General features: G+C 45.6%; 1 protein-coding gene across 4 annotated transcripts in view; it reads right to left on the bottom strand.

Annotated features, from left to right (window-relative positions):
• The window catches only part of XYLB (xylulokinase), an 82,844-nt gene that overhangs the window by 18,947 nt on the left and 37,502 nt on the right, over positions 1-26,395 (bottom strand). For all 4 annotated transcript variants that reach the window (XM_019024711.3, XM_063703703.1, XM_055381291.2 and 1 more), the window contains exons 16-18: positions 13,954-14,012; positions 12,361-12,448; positions 8,533-8,627 (exon numbers count right to left, since the gene is read on the bottom strand). In XM_019024711.3, the coding sequence (XP_018880256.3) occupies positions 8,533-8,627; positions 12,361-12,448; positions 13,954-14,012 (242 nt within the window). The remainder of the gene's footprint in view (positions 1-8,532; positions 8,628-12,360; positions 12,449-13,953; positions 14,013-26,395) is intronic.

Raw genomic sequence — 26,395 nt, 5'->3', positions numbered from 1 at the left:
ATAGGAGTGGTGAGAGAGGGCATCCTTGTCTTGTGCCAGTTTTCAAAGGGAATGGTTCCAGTTTTTGCCCATTCAGTATGATATTGGCTGTGGGTTTGTCATAGATAGCTCTTATTATTTTGAGATACGTCCCATCAATACCTAATTTATTGAGAGTTTTTAGCATGAAGCATTGTTGAATTTTGTCAAAGGCCTTTTCTGCATCTATTGAGATAATCATGTGGTTTTTGTCTTTGGTTCTGTTTATATGCTGGATTACATTTATTGATTTGCGTATACGGAACCAGCCTTGCATCCCAGGGATGAGGCCCACTTGATCATGGTGGATAAGCTTTTGGATGTGCTGCTGGATTTGGTTTGCCAGTATTTTATTGAGGGTTTTTGCATCAATGTTCATCAAGGATATTGGTCTAAAATTCTCTTTTTTGTTTGTGTCTCTGCCTGGCTTTGGTATCAGGATGCTGCTGGCCTCATAAAATGAGTTAGGGAGGATTCCCTCTTTTTCTATTGATTGGAATAGTTTCAGAAGGAATGGTACCAGTTCCTCCTTGTACCTCTGGTAGAATTCGGCTGTGAATCCATCTGGTCCTGGACTCTTTTTGGTTGGTAAGCTATTGGTTATTGCCACAATTTCAGAGCCTGTTATTGGTCTATTCAGAGAGTCAACTTCTTCCTGGCTTAGTCTTGGGAGGGTGTATGTGTCAAGGAATTTATCCATTTCTTCTAGATTTTCTAGTTTATTTGCGTAGAGGTGTTTGTAGTATTCTCTGATGGCAGTTTGTATTTCTGTGGGATCGGTGGTGATATCCCCTTTATCATTTTTTATTGCGTCTATTTGATTCTTCTCTCTTTTTTTATTAGTCTTGCTAGTGGTCTATCAATTTTGTTGATCCTTTCAAAAAGCCAGCTCCTGGATTAATTTTTTGAAGGGTTTTTTGTGTCTCTATTTCCTTCAGTTCTGCTCTGATTTTAGTTATTTCTTGCCTTCTGCTAGCTTTTGAATGTGTTTGCTCTTGCTTTTCTAGTTCTTTTAATTGTGATGTTAGGGTGTCAATTTTGGATCTTTCCTGCTTTCTCTTGTGGGCATTTAGTGCTATAAATTTCCTTCTACACACTGCTTTGAATGTGTCCCAGAGATTCTGGTATGTTGTGTCTTTGATCTTGTTGGTTTCAAAGACCATCTTTATTTCTGCCTTCATTTCGTTATGTACCCAGTAGTCATTCAGGAGCAGGCTGTTCAGTTTCCATGTAGTTGAGTGGTTTTGAGTGAGTTTCTTAATCCTGAGTTCTAGTTTGATTGCACTGTGGTCTGAGAGACAGTTTGTTATAATTTCTGTTCTTTTACATTTGCTGAGGAGAGCTTTACTTCCAAGTATGTGGTCAATTTTGGAATACGTGTGGTGTGGTGCTGAAAAAAATGTATATTCTGTTGATTTGGGGTGGAGAGTTCTGTAGATGTCTATTAGGTCCGCTTGGTGCAGAGCTGAGTTCAATTTCTGGGTATCCTTGTTAACTTTCTGTCTCATTGATCTGTCTAATGTTGACAGTGGGGTGTTAAAAGTCTCCCATTATTATTGTGCGGGAGTCTAAGTGTCTTTGTAGGTCACTCAGGACTTGCTTTATGAATCTGGGTGCTCCTGTATTGGGTGCATATATATTTAGGATAGTTAGCTCTTCTTGTTGAACTGATCCCTTTACCATTATGTAATGGCCTTCTTTGTCTCTTTTGATCTTTGTTGGTTTAAAGTCTGTTTTATCAGAGACTAGGATTGCAACCCCTGCCTTTTTTTGTTTTCCATTTGCTTGGTAGATCTTCCTCCATCCTTTTATTTTGAGCCTATGTGTGTCTGTGCACGTGAGATGGGTTTCCTGAATACAGCACACTGATGAGTCTTGACTCTTTATCCAATTTGCCAGTCTGTGTCTTTTAATTGGAGCATTTAGTCCATTTACATTTAAAGCTAATATTGTTATGTGTGAATTTGATCCTGTCATTATGATGTTAGCTGGTGATTTTGCTCGTTAGTTGATGCAGTTTCTTCCTAGCCTCGATGGTCTTTACAATTTGGCATGATTTTGCAGTGGCTGGTACTGGTTGTTCCTTTCCATGTTTAGTGCTTCCTTCAGGAGCTCTTTTAGGGCAGGCCTGGTGGTGACAAAATCTCTCAGCATTTGCTTGTCTGTAAAGTATTTTATTTCTCCTTCACTTATGAAGCTTAGTTTGGCTGGATATGAAATTCTGGGTTGAAAATTCTTTTCTTTAAGAATGTTGAATATTGGCCCCCACTCTCTTCTGGCTTGTAGAGTTTCTGCCGAGAGGTCCGCTGTTAGTCTGATGGGCTTCCCTTTGTGGGTAACTCGACCTTTCTCTCTGGCTGCCCTTAATATTTTTTCCTTCATTTCAACTTTGGTGAATCTGACAATTATGTGTCTTGGAGTTGCTCTTCTCGAGGAGTATCTTTGTGGCGTTCTCTGTATTTCCTGAATCTGAATGTTGGCCTGCCTTGCTAGATTGGGGAAGTTCTCCTGGATAATATCCTGCAGAGTGTTTTCCAACTTGGTTCCATTCTCCCCGTCACTTTCAGGTACACCAATCAGACGTAGATTTGGTCTTTTCACATAGTCCCATATTTCTGGGAGGCTTTGTTCATTTCTTTTTATTCTTTTTTCTCTAAACTTCCCTTCTCGCTTCATTTCATTCATTTCATCTTCCATCACTGATACCCTTTCTTCCAGTTGATCGCATCGGCTCCTGAGGCTTCTGCATTCTTCACGTAGCTCTCGAGCCTTGGCTTTCAGCTCCATCAGCTCCTTTAAGCACTTATCTGTATTGGTTATTCTAGTTATACATTCATCTAAATTTTTTTCAAAGTTTTTAACTTCTTTGCCTTTGGTTTGAATTTCCTCCTGTAGCTCAGAGTAGTTTGATCATCTGAAGCCTTCTCTCAACTCGTCAAAGTCATTCTCCATCCAGCTTTGTTCCGTTGCTGGTGAGGAACTGCGTTCCTTTGGAGGAGGAGAGGTGCTCTGCTTTTTAGAGTTTCCAGTTTTTCTGCTCTGTTTTTTCCCCATCTTTGTGGTTTTATCTACTTTTGGTCTCTGATGATGGTGACGTACAGATGGGTTTTTGGTGCGGATGTCTTTCTGTTTGTTAGTTTTCCTTCTAACAGACAGGACCCTCAGCTGCAGGTCTGTTAGAGTTTGCTAGCGGTCCACTCCAGACCCTGTTTGCCTGGGTATCAGCGGTGGTGGCTGCAGAACAGCAGATTTTCGTGAACCACGAATGCTGCTGTCTGATCATTTCTCTGGAAGTTTTGTCTCAGAGGAGTACCTGGCCGTGTGAGCTGTCAATCTGCCCCTACTGGGGGGTGCCTCCGAGGTAGGCTGCTCGGGGGTCAGGGGTCAGGGACCCACTTGAGGAGGCAGTCTGCCCGTTCTCAGATCTCCAGCTGTGTGCTGGGAGAACCACTGCTCTCTTCAAAGCTGTCAGACAGGGACATTTAAGACTGCAGAGGTTACTGCTGTCTTTTTGTTTGTCTGTGCCCTGCCCCCAGAGGTGGAGCCTACAGAGGTAGGCAGGCCTCCTTGAGCTGTGGTGGGCTCCACCCAGTTCGAGCCTCCCGGCTGCTTTGTTTACCTAAGCAAGCCTGGGCAATGGCAGGCGCCCCTCCCCCAGCCTGGCTGCCGCCTTGCAGTTTGATATCAGACTGCTGTGCTAGCAATCAGGAAGACTCCGTGGGCGTAGGACCCTCTGAGCCATGTGCGGGATATAATCTCCTGGTGCACCGTTTTTTAAGCCTGTCGGAAAAGCACAGTATTAGGGTGGGAGTGACCCGATTTTCCAGGTGCCGTCTGTCACCCCTTTCTTTGACTAGGAAAGGGAACTCCCTGACCCCTTGCACTTCTCGAGTGAGGCAATGCCTCGCCCTGCTTTGGCTTGCGCACGGTGCGCTGCACCCACTGTCCTGTGCGCACTGTCTGGCACTCCCTAGTGAGATGAACCCGGTACCTCAGATGGAAAATGCAGAAATCACCCGTCTTCTGCGTTGCTCACGTTGGGAGCTGTAGACCGGAGCTGTTCCTATTTGGCCACCTTGGCTGCCAGCTTTTTTTTTTTTTTTTTTTTTTTTAAAGAGATGAGGTCTCATGTTTGCCCAGGCTGGTCTCCAGCTCCTGGCCTCAAGTGATCCTCCCGCCTCAGCCTCCCAAAGTGCTGGGATTATAGGTATGAGCCACCGTGCCTGGTCTACCCAGATAGAATATTATACAGTCATTAAAAATGGTATGCACATACATTTTTAAGAATGAAATATTTATTTTGTAATGTAGAAATTTTAAAGAAGCTACAAAATTATATATACAATGTGCTGCATTATAAGCCAAAATAAATAAACAAAAAGCCCAACAGAGAAAAAAGACCAAAAAGAAACACAACCCCACATTCTTACTCTTCTTTTATCCCCCTAAGCAGTTTTCCCTGTGGCTGTCCATCTTATCTGAGAAATGCAGATGCACTTCAGGCAAGCACACGCTGTCTTACAGACAAACAACAAGACCAAGGACCCGGATTTTCCTGGGACTCGCAAGTAAACACAAGTAGGAGCTCATGCCAACCCCATTCCTTCTTAATTTGGTTTAATTTGCTCCAAAGTTAAGTTTTGTTTTTTTATTTTTTGAGACAGGGTCTCACTCTGTTACCCAGGCTGGAGGTGCAGTGGTGCAATCTTGATTAACTGAAGCTTCCACCTCCTGGGTTCAAGTGATTCTCATGCCTGAACCTCTTGAGTAGCTGGGACTACAGGTGTGCACCACCACACCCAGCTAATTTTTGTGTTTTTTTCTGTTTTAGTAGAGATGGGGTTTCGCCATATTGGCCAGGCTGGTCTCTAACTCCTGACCTCATGTGATCCATCCGCCTCGGCCTCCGAAAGTGCTGGGATTACAGGCGTGAGTCACCACGCCCGGCTGGAAGCCAAGTATTTTAACAACTGATTATGCAACTGGGGCCTACTCTTGGTGCAGCTGGAGCAGCTCTGTCTGAGAAGGCTCAGGGACAGTTACACAGGGTGTCAGAGCCAGAGAGAAGGAGCCTGCTGGCTTCTGAGTCCATGATAAGTCTGTGCTGCCTAGAAGGGCTTAGGGAGATAAATTCCTTTGCTCTTCCAAATGAGGGTGACACAGCTGATGTTCTGGTTCTACCCTGTGAATTATGTGTTTGTGAAGTACTTGGGAATAGACCCCATGAGTAAAATAAAGCAAAAGATAACAGGTGACCCTTTATAAAGAGGCCCACAGGCGAGGGGCCTAAGGTTGTCCTAGCCTGTATTGGACATTAAGGAGTCAGAGAACAAAGCTAAGGGGCTTTGATTTCTCCTCATGGAGAAACTGCAACGTTCAGCTGAGCTAAGGGAGAAAACATTCTTACTGCTTTAAGTTTCCCCTTGAGCACAAGCAGTGCTGTAGGTGCCACAGAGAGAATGAAGGACGTGGCCCTGCTCTCAAGAAGTTTAACTCTAGTCCACAAATTCAGTCTGCATATAAGTCACATATGCTGACAATCATATAGACTGTCACTGCTTGCAACCTGCTGTTGGGTGGGCTTTTGAGGTTACATTTGGATCCAATGGTAAAGGGTTCCATGAGCTGTCAGTGATTTCGGCCATGGGCAGGCCAGGGAGAGTGATGACGCACATACAGCTCAGAGGATTGGCCACTCCGTACTCTACATGAGGCAGACGCTGCTGTGCTGCCCTAAAACTTTCCCCAATTATCTTCCTCCTTGCTGGCCTCCTTCTAGATAGAATGAAAGAGCCAGACCCTACCCTAGCCTTTCCTACAACTAGAATTGACCATATGACCAAGTGGTAGCCTGTTGGGCGTGTGTGGGATAGGGGAGGGATAGGCCAGTATTTTTCTCCCTGATGAGCAAGAAGTGTGTGAGGAGAGACTCTCTGCCCAATGTCACCTTCTGATCCCTGCCTTCGAATACAGCTGTGAAGACATGATGTTTGGGGCAGCTACAGCTGTCCTGTCACCATGTGGAGTATATCCAGAGCTGCATTATCCAATACAGTAATTGCAAGCCATGTATACCTCTGCATACTTGAAGCATGCCCAGAACTATAAGTGTTAAATGCACACCAAATTTCAAAAGCTTCATGCAAAAAAGGAAATGTAAAATATCATATTAGTAACTGTTTTTTTTTTTTTTTTTTTGAGACAGGGTCTCTGTCGCCCAGGCTGGAGTGCAGTGGTGTGATCTTGGCTTACTGCAACCTCCACCTTCTGGGCTCAAGTGATCCTCCCACCTCAGCCTCCCGAGTAGCTGGGATTACAGGCACATACCACCACACCCAGCTAATTTTTTAATTTTTTGTAGAGACAGGGTTTTTGCCATGCTGCCCAGGCTGGTCTCAAACTCCTGGGCTCAAGCAATCTGCCCACCTTGGCTTCCCAAAGTGCTGGGATTACAGGTGTGAGCCACTGCATCCGGCCCCACATTAATAACTTCTAATTTATTACATGTTGACATGACAATATTTCAGATATAGTGGATTAAATAAAATGTATTAAAATGAATTTTAATCATTTATTTTTATTTTTACTTTTACTTTAAAAAATGAGGCAACGGAATATTTTAAATGACATATGTGGCTCACATTATGTTCCCATTGTCCACTGCTGACCTAAGTAATTGCAGGGAACATGACCAGAGTTCTCAGGTTGAACCACTGAACCAATTCTACCTCCAGATTTCCTATTAGATTATAAAGCCATTTTGGTCAAGGATTCTTTTTAAGCCACACAATTAGCAAGTTAAAGGGAGGCAGGACAGATGGTGTACCCACTTCACAGATAAACAAACAGAGGTCTGGAGACAAGGAGTGCTGCTTAAGGTCTCATGGTGAAGGAGAAGCAGAATAAGAATCAGAACTTAAATGTCCTTTATCTCGACATTGAATCTTTCCAGTGTATCGAGTGGCCTCTCGAACATGAGAGAAAAATAGCCTCTCACACACAACAGAAAAATTACAGATGCTTGGGCACACCTATGTGTGCGGTTTGTCTGGTCTCCTAGACAGCATGAGCTCCTGCTTCCAAGATATGCTAGGAGACAATTCTCCATAGTGTTTCTACATATCTTATGACAGCTTTCGTTTCAGGCCATCTTTTCAAGGATGTTTGTAAAGTATAGAGACATACAGATAGTGTGTCTCTCCAGGGCAGAGACACTGGAGAGAATATTTATCTGTTTGCTGACAAGAATAAAAAGGATAATGTCTCCTTTGGTGGCAAAGTTTAGACAGGTTTGCTCGCAGTTTCTTTACAAGGTTGGGAGTTTTCTATGCTCGGGATCATTTAGTTGTATCACAGACTATTATGTGCCAGTATCCACCTGGGCCCACTTTGCATCACCCTGTGGAATTTGGGGGCCAAGGGAAAATGAGGCAAGCATGAAGCTCATGCTTCCTGATGAACCATGAGTTCATCATGGTTCATCATAATAAAGCCCTTTGTCTCTGATCCAGGAGTCCCGTGTCTTCTGCCTGCCGCTACAAAATGGTGGCAGGCTCACTTGTTAGCTTGCAAGTCAGGTAAATCTCAGACCCTTCACAGTTCCTTACAAGATGCACCCACCCCTGCTGCTGGGCTGCCAGACCCTTCTGCAAATAGGTGCAGTGGTGTGGCGGATGCTGTGGTGGGCCATCCAGATTCACCTCGGGAATGAAGAACTTATTCTCCCAACTGAGGGGAGTGCTGTTGGCAGAGAGCCCTCAGCTGACAGCCCACTTTGGAGATTGCTTTAGCTATAAAGAGCTGCCTCACCCCATCCTGGGGTGGCCCACATGTGATGACTGATTGACATGGGGTATAAAGGCCCAGCCCCTTAGACCAACTGGGTAAAACTCTAAAGGTCATCTCAGCTTCGGAGCTTTCTGTACGAATAGCTTAGGCTCCAGAAATTGCATTGCTGCTCACCTTCTCCCTCTGTCCAATCCTGTCTACTCCCTTTCCTTTCTGCAGTTGTGGATTCCAAGAGCAACTCCCCCGACTCCCATAAACCTCATATATCCTAGTTGACATCTCAGACTCTGCTTTCTGAGGGACCCAACCTGCAACAAGTGAGGTCTGCCTTCACAGGGATTTCCTGGCCTGGGTGACTGCACAGCTATCTTGGGTCTAGACTTGAGATTTCAGTGCTAGAAACCCAGCATGTCTTGAATTTCAGTGATGGATCCTTTCAGTAGCTTTTATAGCCCAGTGACATGGAAGGGCCCACCGTGAGGCATAAGAAGCAATACAAATATGCCCAGCAATCCATCTGACCCTGGCTGTAAAATCAGCAGTATCTGTGACTTGCAGCTGACAACCTGGCTCTTTAGCTCCATTTTCTTGATAATTTCAATAAAGCAGAATTTCTCCTTTAGTTGAGCACATCACGTTCAATGTAGGTGACCTTTTGGTGGGGGAAAAAACCCTAGCGGGCTTTCATAATGCAAATGCTACAAACAAATTCTGATGGTCTCTCACCTGAGAAGCTCCCGGGCTTGGGGTAGCAGCTAGTCTGGGATTTGGAGCTAACTTCACAACCTCTGAAAAGGGCACATCTGTTCCACCTGCAAGACCTAGAAGGGAAAGGTCACTTCACATTAGTGCATGTTGCAAGTGAAGACGTTAACCAAAAACACCACAAAGGATCTCACTGGGGTGGCAAACTGTTCTAAAACTGGATTATAGTGATGGTTGCACAATTCAGTACATTTATGAAAAATCAATGAATTGGACACTTAAAATGGATGATTTTTATGTCATATAGATTGTACCTCAATAAAATTACAAAACAAAACAAAACAAAACAAAAAAATGCCAAGTGCAGGCTTGTCTCCAGCAGGACCCAGCTTGTCTTGCTCTTTGTGGTTGTGCCTTTCATGGAATAGGTCGGGTAACCTCGACATATGATGGGGAAGGGTCTGCCTGCCCCTCCTCTCTCCCCTCGTTCACCACATTCTGGACAGCCTGGTCTTCTCTCCACTCATTCTGCCTCAGAGCCTTTTCACTGTATGGAATGTTCTTTCCACTCTTCACATGCCCGTTCCCTTCTCCTCAGCTAAGATGCACCTAAGACCATCACTTGTTCAGGAGGCCCTCCTTAGCGCTCAGCACCATCTGCTTTTCCTCAGAGCACTTTTCCCAACTTGTGCCCATATATTTCAGTGATTATTGGTTTAAGATCCCTCTTTTGCTGAGCTGTAAAGTCCACGAGGCCAGACACTGTCTCTCCGGGTCACCACTATAACCGTGGTGCCTAGCACACCATCTGGCATACAGGGGGCACTCAATAATTACTCACCAAGCAAATGAGTAGCAGGGGGAAGGTTGCCATTGGTGGGCAAGAAACAATGAGCAATTTCTAGGGAAGGTAGGTAGCAGCGTCAGATATACAGAGAAACACCACCACCACCAGGAGTGAAGAAGGGCCCTCTGAAGATGTGAGGACCAGTTTTCCTAACCAAATGCTAGAAAATCCCAGCTCAGAGCAGAATGGATGAGGGACTGGAATGGTGGTGGGGTGGACAGCAGAGAAACTAATCAAAAGACTCTGGTTCCATCTCCACTCATACTCGCAGACTGGCTACACAAGACAGTCATCCCCAGACCCAGATGGGGAGAAGATATCTCCAAATGAAGTGGTTAGTATCCCTCTGGGTAGGGACTGGTGAGCTAAGATTTGGCTCAGGCTTTGGTTTTGGAGGGCAGAGCAGGGCAGTGGCCCAGGTACCCTTTGGCAAGCACAGAAAGGGAAAAAGAATAAAACAAAACACAGTGCAGGATGGCAGTGAAGTCCCTAAAGGGAAACTCCTTTCCCACTTCCACAAAAGAATTATGAAGCAGACCCCATACTTCTCATCAGCAACCCTGAAGGCCAGAAGATTATGGAAGAGTATCTTCACAGTTCTCAGGAAAAGTATTTTGAACATAGAGTCTTTTACCCAGCCAGTATTTGGGAGGATGAAACAAAGGCCTTGTTGGACATGTCAGGCCTCAAAACCATCACCTATTGAATTCTCTCTTAAAATATTTATTTAGGTTGTATATTCCAACAAAACTACCATACAGCCTGGGTGCGGTAATCCTAGCACTAGGATTCATGCCTGTAATCCTAGCACTTTGGGAGGGTGAAGTGGGTGGATCACTTGAGCCCAGGAGTTCGAGTTCAGCCTGGGCAACATGGCGAAACCCTATATCTACAAAAATTAGCCAGGTGTGGTGGTGTGTGCCTGTAGTCCCAGCTATCCGGGAGGCTGAGGTGGGGGTGGGAAGATCACCTGAGTCTAGGAGGTCGAGGCTGCAGTGAGCCATGACTACGCCACTGCACTCCAGGCTGGACAACAGAGACCTTGTCTCAAACAAAACAAAACAAAACCTCAGCATAGAAATAAAGGAGAAAGAAGAAGAAGTTTGTGTTTTTTTGTTTTTTGTTTTTTGTTTTGAGATGGAGTCTTGCTCTGTTGCCAGGCTGGAGTGCAGTGGTGCGATCTCGGCTCACTGCAACAGCTCACTGCAACCTCCGCCTCCCAAGTTCAAGCTATTCCCCTGCCTCAGCCTCCCGAGTAGCTGGGACTACAGGCGCACGCCACCATGCCCAGCTATTTTTTTTTTTTTTTTTTTGTATTTTAGTAGAGACAGGGTTTCACCCTCTAGGCCAGGATGATCTCGATCTCCTGACCTCATAATCCGCCTACCTTGGCCTCCCAAAGTGCTGGGATTACAGGCGTGAGCTACTGCACCCAACCGAAATGTCAGGAAGTTAAAAAAAAAAAAAATGACAAAGTAACAAACAGAGGAAGGAAGGCAGGCAGGCAGGCAGGCAGGCAGACTCATAGGTAAGTGTGAATAAAAGCCAATATAATATTAAATGTACTTAATATAAGAATCTGGAAATAAATTCCCAAGTGATCTTGATATAGGATATGGCATGAGGCAGGATGAGGTAGATGGGGTGGGGAGAGAATAAATGAATAAGAGGTTAATTATTATTTTTTTGTTTTTTGAGATGGAGTCTCACTTTGTCACCCAGGCTGGAGCACAATGGCGCAATCTCGGCTCACTGCAACCTCTGCCTCCCAGGTTCAAGCGATTCTCCTGCCTCAGCCTCCCAAGTAGCTGGGACTATAGGTGTGTGCCACTATGCCCAGCTAATTTTTGTATTTTTAGTAGAGATGGGGTTTCACCATATTGGCCAGGCTGGTCTCGAACTCCTGACCTTGTGATCCACCCGCCTCGGCCTCCCAAAATGCTGGAATTACAGGCATGAGCCACCACACCCGGCCAAGGTTAATTATTAAGAGAAGGATATGTTGCCTGATTAATTCTCAACGTTGATAGAAAAACATAAGCTTAGGCCGGGTGCGGTGGCTCACGCCTGTAATCCCAGTACTTTGGGAGGCCAAGGTGGGCACATCACAAACTCAGGAGATCGAGACCATCCCAGCTAACACAGTGAAACCCCTCCTCTACTAAAAATACAAAAAATTAGCTGGGCATGGTGGCAGGCACCTGTAGCCCCACCTACTCAGGAGGCTGAGGCAGGAGAATGGTGTGAACCCGGGAGGCAGAGCTTGCAGTGAACCAAGATTGCACCACTGCACTCCAGCCTGGTGACAGAGCAAGACTCCGTCTCAAAAAAAAAAAAAAAGAAAAGAAAAATATAAGCTGAAATAGGTATGTTAAATGTTAAGAATATGAAAAGAATAGAACCACCTGGGCTGCTACAGGAGCTCCCTGAGCAAGCAGGAGACAGAGCAAATTGATCCAACTTGAAGGACTGCCCTTGCAGGTAGGTGCTGCTCCCGCCAGAACTCGCCTAGATCGTGGAGCTTCCCTTAATACCCAGAGTTTTAGCGAGGCCTCCAACAGGGCAACAGGGCTCCATGGTGCTGTCCAGGGTCCTGGACTGCTTGGGCCTGAAGCCTTCCCCTTTGTTTCAACTCTGTTCTTGCTGAAAAGACGGCTCTGGACTTTGTCCACCTCTCCTGCCCTCTAGCTGTCCAGACTCATGCCCACGTGCTCTCAACCATGCCTGTGTTCTTTTCCCGTGTCCCTGTGCTGACCTTAACTCTGACCAGACCTCATTCAGTTAGGACCCAGCCTCTTTTTCTCCACTTTAAGCAAAGAATAAAGGAACAGAGAGTATGGGTTGGTTCTCACCTGCTGGGAGCTAGAAAAATGAAGCTGAAGTCCCCAAGACTCCAATGTCCCCAAAGACTGGGTACACCTCACTCTCCCCTTTCCACCCTCCTCAGCCCACCCCATGTCCTGGCCACTTCCAGAGATAGCTGTCTCCCTCCATCAACCTACCATGAAAAGCTCGGTATGCAGAACCCACACAGGCCGAGTTGGCAGTGTCTATAACATACACCGGGGCACCAAACACATCTGCAAGCACCTGAAAAGGACACAGAGGTTCTACTGTGGTGAGCCATTCCTCAGAGGGAACACAGACGTTGTGGGATGCACTTTCCAGGCTCTCTCCCTCATATGTCTTCTGACCCCTTCCATTCCACCTCGACTGCCTTAAGAGGAGTATGCTTGGTCATGCTACCCTGGTGATAACAGAGTCAGGATGAGCTGGGGGAAGTCCGTAGTGGAGAGCCACAGCTCCCCAGGCTGTCCCTGTACTTTTTAGCCACTTCACCAAAGACAAGGCAGAAGATTTAGGAAGTATGTTTAGCAAATGGCGCTGACCTAGGGCTGGAGACAGCTGGGTATTAGACTAACATTAACAAGCCCAAACAAACCCAAGCTAACAGGAGCATGTTTCATGGGGATAATGGTGAAGTTTCCCATTTAGGTTCAAAAATAAATTGCATACATTTCAAATGGAGGACCTGTACTAAGAGGAGTTCACATGGAAAGAACTTGGGGGAGGTCTTTGTTGACCAGAGATATTGTAGTAGATGCCACTGATGCCTACCCAGATCCCCCTCACTGGACCATTGTGCATCCTGCCCCAGCTGCTGTGAGTACTGGCTACTAATGGCTTGCAGCACTACTTCCTCAAGAAAGCTGACCTTGGCTGAGCATAGGCCACCGCTCACAGGAAATTTAACCTCCCCAGGGTGGCCTGTTGGCCCCCTTGTCCCAAGGTAAAATCAGCTCTGTGGTATAATTCATGTTCCAGAGCCCCACCTCCCCACCAGGATGGAGCTGAAGTAGACTCCAGATAAGACCATATCCTCACTTATCCTTCTTCTGCACTGCCCTGAGTCCCTCACTTCCTTCTTCCTGGGAGTACTCTCTCAACAAACTGCTTATAGAAGAATTCCCATTTCAGGCTCTGTTTCTAGAAAAATGTTACCTAAGATAGGTAGTCACAAGCAAACAGCTAGTACAGTTACTCTAACAGTTAAGGCAGCCCCAGGCTACACCCAAAAATGCACAATGTCTCCATAACAGGCTTTGACAGCCCCACAGGTGACAGTCTGAGTGTCAGACATCTGCAGGTTGATTCTACTTTTGGTCATATGTTCCTGGCATAATGAAGGACCAGAAGGACAGTAACAGTCTGGCAACTGTGTTATAAGAGGACTGGTTGGAGAATCAGCGATGGTTACATTGGAAGGCAGAGGCCTTGAGGAAGACAAGAACACTGGCACTAGATGTGAGAAGGTTTGCCATGTGGAAGAACAGGCACTTTCCATGTGACTCCAGAGGACAGTGCTGGTATCAGAGAGTGGATTGTACACAGCCATAGAATTCACCTGCATGTGAGACAGATCCCACTCACAGTGTGAACTGTAAGGCAACAGAGCTGCTTCCTGGAGTGTGAGCTAAGAGCTCCCCATTCCTGCAGGAGTGGGAATGGAGGCTGTCCTTCCTATCGAGTCTCTGGCTCTTAGACATAACAGATATGGGAAAGGCCATGGTGTAAGGCCCACTACTAATGCTTACCTGTAAGATGTCTCTATTGTGAGATGCTCCTCCTGTGGCCAAAATCTTTGTCTTGGACACTGCAAGGGAAAAGAAAAAAGTAAAATAGCTATGCCAGTTCTCCCAAGGCAGAAAGGGCTGTTTTTGCAGAGTTCTTCAGCTACAGAGGGCTCATGATGGGCCAATGCCTCCCACTTATCACACAGGACTACAGGAGAGATCCAAAGCTGGCTCTGTGTGTGCAGGCCTGTCACATTCATTTGCTTGTAAGGTTGCTGCCCCACCCACCTTAACTGTCTTTAATACTTTTTTTGTTTTAAATATCTCAACAAAACAGGAGAAGGGAACTTCCTTAAATGATAAAAGTCATATATCCACAACTTATAACAAATGTCATTCTTAACAGAGATTTAGAAGCACTTTCTTTCAGACTGGTGTGTCAGCCAGATTCCAAAATGGCCTCCACATAATCCCTCCCTCCTGATATTCACACCTTCAAGTAGTCCCCCCTCACATTCAATAGGGCCGACTTGTATACCCAATAGAACCTTGTGTAAATGATGAAGTATGAAGTCCAAGACTAGATGATAAAAGACATTGAGGCTTCCATCTCACTCTGACACAGATCATGCTCTCTTGGATCACTCACTTTGGGGAAAGCTAAGTGCCACATCCTGAAGACACTCAAGCAGCCCTACAGAGAGGTCTACATGGCAGGGGACTGAGGCCTCTTGCCAACAGCCACATGAGTGAGCCAGCCTGGAGGCAGATCCTCCAGCCTCAGTCAAGCCTTCAGATGACTGCAGCCCCAGATGACATTGTGACTGCAACCTCAGGAGATATTCTCAATCAGAATCACCCAACCATGCTGAAACCAAATTCTTGACCCAAAGAAACTGTATAAGAGAATAAACATTTATTACTGTTTTAAGCTGCTAAATTTTGAGATAATTTGTTACATGGCAATAGATAACTAATACAACTACAAACAAAACAAAGATTCACAGTATCCAGTCCACTGTTTAACACAGTATTAGATCTACCAGTCAATGCCATAAGATAACAGAAACAACTAAAATGTATAAGTATTGAAATAAAGGAAAAGAAAACTGTCATTTGCAGACAGTAGTCCATCTACTTGGAAAAAATAAAGAATAAACAAACTAATAAAACTAACAAGAGTTTAATAAGTTTGCCAGATACAAAATCAACTTATAATAATCAATGGCATTTCTAATAATAATCAACTATCAAATACGATAGAAAATATATAAATTAACTTTCACAACAGCAACCAGAAACGTAAGGTAGACTTACATGTAAGGGAATACCTTAACAAAGAATTCAAAAGTCTCTATTAAGAAAAAGTTGAAATTGTTGTTAAAGTACAAAAAAGAATATCTAAATAAATTAAAAGATATTCCATGGTCTTGAATGAATATAAATTAACATTATAAATATGTCAATCTTTTCCAATTAATGTATACATCCTATTCAACCTAAATAACAATTCCAACTGGACTCTTTTAAGGAACTAGACCAATTTCTTATAAAATATTTATGGAAAAATGAAGACCTATAAACAGCTCAGACAATATTTTAAAAAGAAAAGCAAGGAGGGGATAATTGCTATACTACATATTAAAACATTATTATGGGCTGAAGTGTGTCTACCCTAAATTTATATGTGGAAGTCCTAAACCCCAGTATCTCAGAATGTGAGTGTATTTGAAGATAAAGACAGATATTACCTCTTTAAAGAGGTAATTAAGTTAAAAATGAAGTCATTAGGGGTGGGCCCTAATCCAGTATGACTGATGTCCTTATGAGAAGAGAAAATGAAGACACAGGGACACACAGGAGGAGACCATGTGGAGACACACGAAGAAGGTGACCATCTACAAGCTAAGGAAAGAGGCCTAAGAAGAAATTAACCCTGCCGACACCTTGATCGCAGACTTTTAGCCTCCAGAACTGTGAGAAAATAAATTTCTGTTGCTTAAGCCACCCATTCTGTGGCACATTCTTATGGCAGCCCTAGCCAACTAATACTGACATACTACAAAGCCACAATAATACAACAGTTTTTCTGCCCCAAGAACAAGACCAATAAACCCATGAAGTAGAAACAGGAGCGCAGGTCAGGTGCCATGGTTCATGCCTGTAATCCCAACACTTTGGGAGGCCAAGGCAGGTAGATCGTTTGAGCCCAGGACTTTGAGACCAGCCTGGGCAACATGGCAAGACCCTGTCTCTATAAAAAATATTTAAAAATTAGCCAGGCATGGTAGCACGTGTCTGTAGTCCTAGCTACTCGGGATGCTGAGGTGGGAGGAACCCAGGAGGTGGAGGTTGCAGTCAGCTGAGATCGCGCCGCTGCACTCCAGCCTGTGCGGCAAAGTGAGACCCTGTCTCCAAAAAAAGGAAAAAAAAAATGAAAGGGAGTAAAGAGAAAGACCCATGTATATATAGGGACTGGATAAATGATAAAGGGGGCACTACAAGTAATGGGGTAAAACAGACCACTTAGTAAACAGTGTTTGGAAAACTGGATCAACATGTGGAAAAAATCAAATTGGATCCCAAGTTACATCATTCGCAAAGACTCCAGATGGATCAAAGTCCTAAATGTGGAAGGTGAAATTGTAACATCAACAGGAGAAACATAAAACAGTACTTCTGTGATACTGGAGTAGGGGGAAAATCTCTTAATCAATAAATACCTCAAAAGCATAAAATGGAAGATGAAAAATTGATGAATTTCATCAAAATTCTGTTAAATTGCTGACACTATAAATAAGCAACAGATGAGAGATATCTGCAACACAAAAAACTGTCAAAAACCTAATATTCAAAGTATACAATAAAATCCTACAAATCAATAAGAGAAAGATAGGAAATCAAATAGAAAAATGGGAAAGGATGTACATAGCCAATTCAGAGAAAGAAACCAGAGTTACAAACAGCTGTTCAAAATCATTATTAATTGGCCAGGCACGGTGGCTCACGCCTGTAATCCCAGCACTTTGGGAGACCGAGGCAGGTGTATCACCTGAGGTCAGGAGTTTGAGATCAGCCTGGCCAACATGGTGAAATCCCATCTCTAATAAAAATACAAAATTAGCTGGGCATGGTGGTGTGCACCTGTAATCCCAGTTATTCGGGAGGCTGAGGCAGGAGAATCACTTGAACCGGGACGTGGAGGTTGCAGTGAGCCGAGATCGTGCCATTGCACTCCAGCCTGGGCAAAAAGAAGGAAACTCCATCTCAAAACAAAACAAAACAAAACAAAATCATCGTTAATTAAGAAAACACGCTCTCCCTCTCCCTCTCCCTCTCCCCACGGTCTCCCTCTCCCTCTCTTTCCACCGTCTCCCTCTGATGCCGACCCGAAGCTGGACGGTACTGCTGCCATCTCAGCTCACTGCAACCTCCCTGCCTGATTCTCCTGCCTCAGCCTGCCGAGTGCCTGCGATTGCAGGCGCGCGCCGCCACGCCTGTCTGGTTTTCGTATTTTTTTGGTGGAGACGGGGTTTCGCTGTGTCGGCGGGGCTGGTCTCCAGCTCCTAACCGTGAGTGATCTGCCAGCCTCGGCCTCCCGAGGTGCCGGGATTGCAGACAGAGTCTCGTTAACTCAGTGCTCAATGGCGCCCAGGCTGGAGTGCAGTGGCGTGATCTCGGCTCGCTACAACCACCTCCCAGCCGCCTGCCTTGGCCTCCCAAAGTGCCGAGATTGCAGCCTCTGCCCGGCCGCCACCCCGTCTGGGAAGTGAGGAGCGTCTCTGCCTGGCTGCCCAGTCTGGAAAGTGAGGAGCCTCTCTGCCCGGCCGCCATCCCACCTGGGAAGTGAGGAGCGCCTCTTCCTGGCCACCATCACATCCTGGAAGTGAGGAGCATCTCTGCCCGGCCGCCCATCGTCTGAGATGTGGGGAGCACCTCTGCCCTGCCGCCCCGTCCGGGATGTGAGGAGCGTCTCTGCCCAGCCGCCCCGTCTGAGAAGTGAGGAGACCCTCTGCCTGGCAACCGCCCCGTCTGAGAAGTGAGGAGCCCCTCCGCCCAGCAGCCGCCCCGTCTGGGAAGTGAGGAGCGTCTCCACCCGGCAGCCGCCCCGTCTGAGAAGTGAGGAGCCCCTCCGCCCGGCTGCCACCCCGTCTGGGAAGTGAGGAGCGTCTCCGCCCGGCAGCCACCTCGTCCGGGAGGGAGGTGGGGGGGTCAGCCCCCCGCCCGGCCAGCCGCCCCGTCCGGGAGGGAGGTGGGGGGGTCAGCCCCCCGCCCGGCCAGCCGCCCCGTCCGGGAGGGAGGTGGGGGGATCAGCCCCCCGCCCGGCCAGCCGCCCCGTCCAGGAGGGAGGTGGGGGGGTTAGCCCCCCGCCTGGCCAGCCGCCCCGTCCGGGAGGTGAGGGGCGCCTCTGCCCGGCCGCCCCTACTGGGAAGTGAGGAGCCCCTCTGCCCGGCCAGCCGCTCCGTCCGGGAGGGAGGTGGGGGGGTCAGCCCCCCGCCCAGCTAGCCGCCCCGTCCGGAAGGGAGGTGGGGGGTTCAGCCCCCCGCCCGGCCAGCCGCCCCGTCCAGGAGGGAGGTGGGGGGGTTAGCCCCCCGCCTGGCCAGCCGCCCCATCCGGGAGGTGAGGGGCGCCTCTGCCCGGCCGCCCCTACTGGGAAGTGAGGAGCCCCTCTGCCCGGCCAGCCGCTCCGTCCCGGAGGGAGGTGGGGGAGTCAGCCCCCCGCCCGGCCAGCCGCCCCGTCCGGAAGGGAGGTGGGGGGGTCAGCCCCCCATCCGGCCAGCCGCCCTGTCCGGGAGGTGAGGGGCGCCTCTGCCCGGCCGCCCCTACTGGGAAGTGAGGAGCCCCCCCGCCCGGCCAGCCGCCCCGTCCGGGAGGGAGGTGGGGGGTCAGCCCCCCGCCCGGCCAGCTGCCCCGTCCGGGAGGGAGGTGGGGGGTCAGCCCCCCGCCTGGCCAGCCGCCCCGTCCGGGAGGTGAGGGGCGCCTCTGCCCGGCCGCCCCTACTGGGAAGTGAGGAGCCCCTCTGCCCGGCCAGCCGCCCCGTCCAGGAGGGAGGTGGGGGCGGGGTCAGCCCCCTGCCCGGCCAGCCGCCCCGTCCGGGAGGTGAGGGGCGCCTCTGCCCGGCTGCCCCTACTGGGAAGTGAGGAGCCCCTCTGCCCGGCCACCACCCCGTCTGGGAGGTGTACCCAACAGCTCATTGAGAACAGGCCATGATGACAATGGCGGTTTTGTGGAATAGAAAGGGGGGAAAGGTGGGGAAAAGATTGAGAAATCGGATGGTTGCCGTGTCTGTGTAGAAAGAGGTAGACATGGGAGACTTTTCATTTTGTTCTGTACTAAGAAAAATTCTTCTGCCTTGGGATCCTGTTGATCTGTGACCTTACCCCCAACCCTGTGCTCTCTGAAACATGTGCTGTATCCACTCAGGGTTGAATGGATTAAGGGCGGTGCAAGATGTGCTTTGTTAAACAGATGCTTGAAGGCAGCATGCTCGTTAAGAGTCATCACCACTCCCTAATCTCAAGTACCCAGGGACACAAACACTGTGGAAGCCCGCAGGGCCCTCTGCCTAGGAAAACCAGAGACCTTTGTTCACTTGTTTATCTGCTGACCTTCCCTCCACTATTGTCCTATGACCCTGCCAAATCCCCCTCTGTGAGAAACACCCAAGAATGATCAATAAAGAAAAAAAAAAAATTGCAAAAAAGAAAACACAAATTGAACTGACACTGAGATACCAGTTTGCACCCATCAGACTGGCAACAGATTTAAAGGTTGTTGCTGTTAAGTGTTGGTGGGGATATGAGAAAATAAGAACCCTCATAAACTGCTGCTGAGAGTACACAACTGATCTCATGACAGCAGGGGTCTCAAGCCCCTTCCCTCCACTCCCTTACACTCAGCAGCAGAAGCAGCAGCAGTGTTTGTCCCCAAGCTAAAGTAAAGAAGTGCTCATTAGTGAAAGTGGGCTACTAGCTGGGGAGGGTGCATGGGGGGACTGAGTGAAGAGGAACTTGAAATGACACTGAGCTCCCACAGCAGGCATGGAGACAAACATGGAAAGTAGCTCTACTCATCACAGAAAAAAGCTTGATTCCTCTTCCAACCAGAATAAAACCCTGCTTATTTTGGGTTGGATAATTCTTTTTGTGAGGGATCGTCCCATATATTGTAGAATGTTTAGCAGAATCCCCAGAATGCTATGTCCTCACATGGCTGAAAAGCAGAAAATGGTGAACTCACTCCTGAAAGCACTTTTATAGTGGCATTAATACACAAGAGCCCTCATGACCTAAACACCTTCCATCAGGCCCATCTCCCAACACTGTCACATTGGGGATTAAGTTTTTAACATGTGAATTTGGGGAGACACAGTCAGGCCATAGCAAATGGATAAATGGTTGTATAATCATGTGATGGAATATCACAGTACAATGAAAATTAACAGCTAATAGCTATCTATGCACATTAACATGGATGAATTCATAAACATGACGTTGATCTAAAGCAGCAAATCACACCACATGTAGTATAATTCCATGTATCATGAAGTTCAGAAAGGGCAAAAAGCCACAATGTATTTAAAGGAATGCATACACAGCTGGCAAAACCATAAAGAATTCCAGGGAAATGATAATACAAAAATCTGGATAGAAATGATCTCTGCAGGGATGAGGGGAAGATGAGGATACAGTGGAAGAGGAGCACAGCAAGATTCTAAGGTTCTAGTGTTCTATTTCTTCTTTTGTTGTTGTTGTTGTTGTTGTTGTTTTTGAGATGAAGTCTCGCTCTGTCTCCCAGGCTGGAGTGCAATGGGGTGATCTTGGCTCACTGCAACCTCCGCCTCCTGGGTTCAAGTGATTCTCCCGCCTCAGCCTCCCGAGTAGGCTATAAGCGTCTGCCACCATGCCTGGCTAATTTTTTGTTTTCAGTAGAGACGGGGTTTCACCATGTTGGCCAAGCTGGTCTTGAAATCCTGACCTCAAGCGATCCGCCTGTATCGGCCTCCCAAAGTGCTGGGATTACAGGTGTAAGTGTCTGTGCCTGGCTGATGTTCTATTTCTTAACCCGAGTGCTGATCATCAGATGTTTGATTAATATGTTTTATAACTTTCTGTAAGATACATATACTCTACTGTATACATGATATTTTTCACAATAAACTGATTGAGCATAGTGGCTTATGCCTACTAATCCTAGCACTTCAGTAGGCCAAGGCAGGAGGAGGATTGCTTGAGCTCAGGAATTTGAGACCAACCTGGACAACAAAGTAAGATCCTGTCCCTACAAAAAATACAAAAATTAGCTGGGAATGGTGATGCATGCCTGTGGTCCCAGCTACTCGGGAGGTTGAAGTGGGAGGATTGCTTGAGCCCAGGAATTCAAGGCTGCAATGAGCCATGATCACACCACTGTACTCCAGCCTGGGTGTATTCCTGCCTGACAAAGCCAGACTTTGTCTCCAAAAAAATATAATAGGCTGGGCACAGTGGCTCATACCTGTAATGCCAACAGTTTGGGAGGCCGAGGCAGGAAGACCACCTGAGGTCAGGAGTTCGAGACCAGCCTGGCCAATATGGTGAAACCCCATCTCTACTAAAAATACAAAAATTAGCCAGGTGTGGTGGTGGGCACCTGTAATCCCAGCTACTCAGGAGGCTGAGGTAGGAGAATTGCTTAAACCCAGGAGGCAGAGGTTGCAGTGAGCCGAGAATGCACCATTGCACTCCAGCCTGGGCCACAGAGCAAGTGAAACTCCATTTTAGAATAAATAAATAAAAATAAATAGTAAAATAATAATAAACCTTAATCTAATAAAAGACATATAGTTCCACTTCCAGCTAAGATGATGATGGTCAAGAAAGAACACATTTGTGCTGTAACAGCGACAGAATGGAATAAACAACAACAACCACAGCATCATATTTTTGTTTGAAGCTATCAAAAAATTGTAAATTCAAGAAGTCTAAATAAAATAAATTCCAGAATGAGATGAGCCCTTAAGTGCTGATTCATACCTGCAGCATGGGAGACATGAAGAAGTAAGACTCTACAGGCAGATAAACTTTGCTAGAAAAGAAAAGCAACTACATTTGGGCTGGTATGGAGGACTGAAATCTGGAAGAGTCTCCAATATAGAGCTAGTCCTCCCTACCCACCAAATGTCTCCAATGAACTACTATGGAAGCAGTGATGTGGAAGTGGGGGAAGAGCTGGTAAACAGAGAAAGAGCTCTGTAATCTCAGTGGTTAGGTCCCAAAGACTTGATGGAGGGAGGGGCCTGATCCTGCTGATCCTGATCCCAAGACACTGCAACTACTGGTGAACTAAAACTAACTAGTACTGATCCAACCCCTGATTAAACAAAAAAAAACCACCACCTCACCTGCACTTCCTGATAGAAGGGCAAGCCTTTTCTGCAGGTAAACATTAGCTATTTATTTAACAACTGCATGTGAATCTACAATTATCTCAAAAGTAAAAGGTTTAAAAATTAGCCACTTTAGTCAACACTGTACTTTTAAACACAACGTACAGCATTCAAACAAAATTAAATAGCATTTTAAGAAGCAGGAAATGGCAGTAAAATAGTAAATAAAAGCAGACTCTGAGATGAATTAGCAGATAGGAGCTTTATAATAATTATAAAGATGATATAAAGTCAGAGGAAGAGATGGACAAAATGGTTAAAATATGAAAAATTTCAGCAGAGACATAAGAAAGTATAAGAGAATGAAATGGAAATTCTAGAAATAGAAAAAATATAATATCCAAAATGAATTTGTTAGATGGACTTAATAGCAGACTGTCTACAGCAGAAACATGAATAAAAAGAGGTGTGATAGAAATTGTCCATCTGAAGTCCGGGCGCAGTGGCTCATGCCTGTAATCCCAGCATTTTGGGAGGCTGAGGCAGGCGGATCACCTGAGGTCAGGAGTTCAAGACCAGCCTGCCTAACATGGTGAAACCCCATCTCTACTAAAAATACAAAAAATTAGCCAGATGTGGTGGCGCTTGCCTGTAGTCCCAGCAACTCAGGAGGCTGAGGCAGGAGAAGCACTTGAGCCCAGCAGGTGGAGGTTGGAGTGAGCCGAGATCATGCCACTGCACTCCAGCCTGGGCAACAGAGCAAGACTCTGTCTCAAAAAAACAAAACATAACAAAACAAAACAAAAAATGAACTTGTCCAACTGAAGCAGGGAGAGAGAAAAAAAAAAAAGAATAGAAAATCAAAGTCCTATGGGACAACAGCAGATGTGTAACTGAAGTCCAGAGGAAAGGAAAGAGGGAATAGGGAAAAATAAATATTTGAAGAAATAATGGCTAAGAATTTTCCAAAATTGATGGAAGACATTAACCCACAGATCCAAGAAGCTCAGTGAATCACAAAGGGGATACATACAAAATAATAATTAAAAAACCCTTACTTAGGTGTATCATAATCAAACTGCTGAAAATCAAAGATTAATAGAAAAATCTTAAATCAGCCAGAGAAGAAAACCCCATTACATTCAGGAGAATAACATTAAGAATGACAGTTAATTTCTTATCTGAAACATTAGAAGTCAAGAAAACAATGAAATGACATTTTCAAAGTGCTGAAAGTAAAAAGTGCCAACCTAGAATTCCACAACAGAAAACATTATTTTAATATGAAGTAAAATAAATACATTTTCAGACAAAGTAAAACTTAAGAGAATCCACTTTTTATAGATGTTCTACATTCCTTCCTGAAGCTCTGACTTTCCATCTGGTATGATTTTCCCTTTAGCCCGGAAGACATCTTTTAGTCATTCTTGTAGTGCAAGCATGTTCGTAAAAAATTCAAGTGTATAATATTAGTGCAAACCAGACTTTTCAAATTAAGGATTTCAATTTAAAAATCAATTAAAAAGTGTATACCTTAAAAAGCCAACAGAGGAGATAAAATGGAATACTAGACATTGCTCAGTTAATCCAAAAATAAGACAGGAAAAGAATAAGAAAGAAAAAAGAACATATAGAACAAAAGAAAAGAAAAAGCAAAATTGATATGTAATCCATTTTGTAAATGGATGGATTAAAAAATAAAAAATAAATGGATAGATTCAATTAAATCCAATCATTTCAATAATTACATTAAATGTAAATGGACCCTTCCCTTTAAAAATATTTATTGCCTGCCTACCTTCCTACCTTTCTTTTTTCTTCTTCCTTCTCTAAAAAGCCATTAAATAGGCAAACAGAAGTGGCTCAAGGGCCACATGTAAGTACATAACCAGAGTGGGGCAGATTCAAGAGGCTGCTGGAAAGAGGACACAGAGACAACACAGGTAAGGGTAAGCAGAGAAGCCAAAATGGGGCTTGCATGTCAAGGAGGCAGCAATCTGGAGGGGTCAGAAGAATCAACTTTGTCACTGTTAGGATAAGATACAAATATGGGAAGGAAGAAAGCCAGAATGAACCCCATGGTGTTGGACTGGAAGTGGAGTGCATAGGGTTGAACTCATGTTTTTCAACACATGGAGAAGTAGACAGACAGAAAAATAGAAAGGTAACGTGTGCATTGATACAGACTTATATATATATTTGGATATATATATATATCCTAATATTTCCCAGCTCAGCCCACTGAAAGGGGTTGTTATATATCCTAACATATTCCCAGCTCAGCCCACTGAAAGGGGCTGGGAACAGCATCATCCCAGTAAAAATGAGCATCCAGAGAGAGCATCCAAACATCTCTCCCACTCAGAGAAGTCAGGGCCCCTTGGATAAATGGAAGATTACAGGGCTGATCCAAGGAAAAAACAAGATGAGCCTGAAACTTTTTTTATACTAGAAGCTATGGAAATGCTCAAGGAATGATGGAAGATATGTCAAAAGGACGAGGGGCCAGTTTGAAGGACCACCCATTGATGCAGAAAAAGATGAAAATTACTATCTTTTTAGAAATGAAAGATATGTTATGTAAATAAAGTTAACATGTAGCATTCTGAAATGCATAAATTAGAAGTTAATACAGGATGGGAATAAATGAGCTAAAATTTCAACTTAAAAATACAGAAAAAGAAAAAATTCATGAAGTAGAAGGAAGGCATTTAAAAAGATAAAATTAGAAATTAATAAAAGGGAGCACAAAACAAAATATTAACATTGCTTAATAAAATATACCAACCTTTAGCTAACGTGCTCAAGGGAAAAAAAATACACAAACAAGAATGAACTAGGGACAAGGGTATAGGGCATAGAATGAGATGGTGAAAGTGGAGATTACAATCCCAGCACTTTGGAGGCCAAGATGAGTGGATCACTTGAGGTCAAGAGTTTGAGACCAGCCTAGGCAACATGGCAAAACCCCATCTCTACAAAAATACAAAAATTAGCCAGGTGGTATGGCGCGCACCTGTAATCCCAGCTACTCAGGTGGCTGAGGTGCAAGAATCGTTTGAACCCGGGAGGCGAAGGTTGCAGTGAGCTGAGATTGTACCACTGCACTCCAGCCTGGGTGACAGAGTGAGACTCTGTCTCAAAACAAGAACAAAAACAAAAACAAAACAAAACAAGAAATAATCTTAATGTCCTTCAACTAGGGCTATAAAATAATTTATCAGACCTCATGCCAGTCATTAGAAAACAAAAAGGTAGACCTGTAGATACTGTTATGGAAAGCAAGTCTCAGAATAACACATAGAATGTAATAGCATTTCTGTTAAATATATACACACACACACATATCAGGTCGAACCATATGAAATTGCCATTTTTGTAAATCAAAACTTCTTCAATATTGGCAATTCCGTATGATTCAGTCTAACACAGAAACTCACAGGAAGGAAGTCACAGTCTGGAAGGAAGGAAAGGAGTCTGGGAGGCATATGAAGGGGGCATTTGCTTCTTATTCCATATTTCTGTTTTGCATGAATCTTTTATGATAAAAAGACATCCATTCGTTATGTATTTTAAAACAAACAGTTGTTTTTAAGACCTGCTGCTTTCCATCCAGCCCCTTGGCTCTGTCCAGGAGAAGACATTCAGCCCCCACCTCTCAGCTTCTCCCATCTTCATCGCTGGCCGTGAAGACAGTGTCTGGGAAGAGAGAAGGACTGCCATCCTCCTGGGGAAATAATTCAAGCTATGGAAGATGCTCTAGTGTGATTCCACGTTGGAAAACCAAGAACAATGGCCAGGCACGGTGGCTCACACTTGCAATCCCAGCACTTTGGGAGGCCGAGGCAGGTGGATCATTTGAGGTCAGAAGTTCGAGACCAGCCTGGCCAACACGGTGAAACCCCGTCTCTACTAAAAATACAAAACTAGCTGGGCGTGGTGGTGTGCACCTGTAGTCCCAGTTACTCAGGAGACTGAGGCAGGAGGATCACTTGAACCCGGGAGGTGGAGGTTGTAGTGAGCCGAGATCGCACCACTGCACTCCAGTCTGGGCAACAGGAGTGAAACCCTGTCTCCAAAAAAACAAAACAAAAC

Source organism: Gorilla gorilla, chromosome 2 (assembly GCF_029281585.2).
Source record: "Gorilla gorilla gorilla isolate KB3781 chromosome 2, NHGRI_mGorGor1-v2.1_pri, whole genome shotgun sequence".
NCBI classification, from domain to species: Eukaryota; Metazoa; Chordata; class Mammalia; order Primates; family Hominidae; genus Gorilla; species Gorilla gorilla.
Note: the sequence above shows the minus strand (reverse complement) of the source record. Positions and strands in the feature narration are given on the sequence as shown.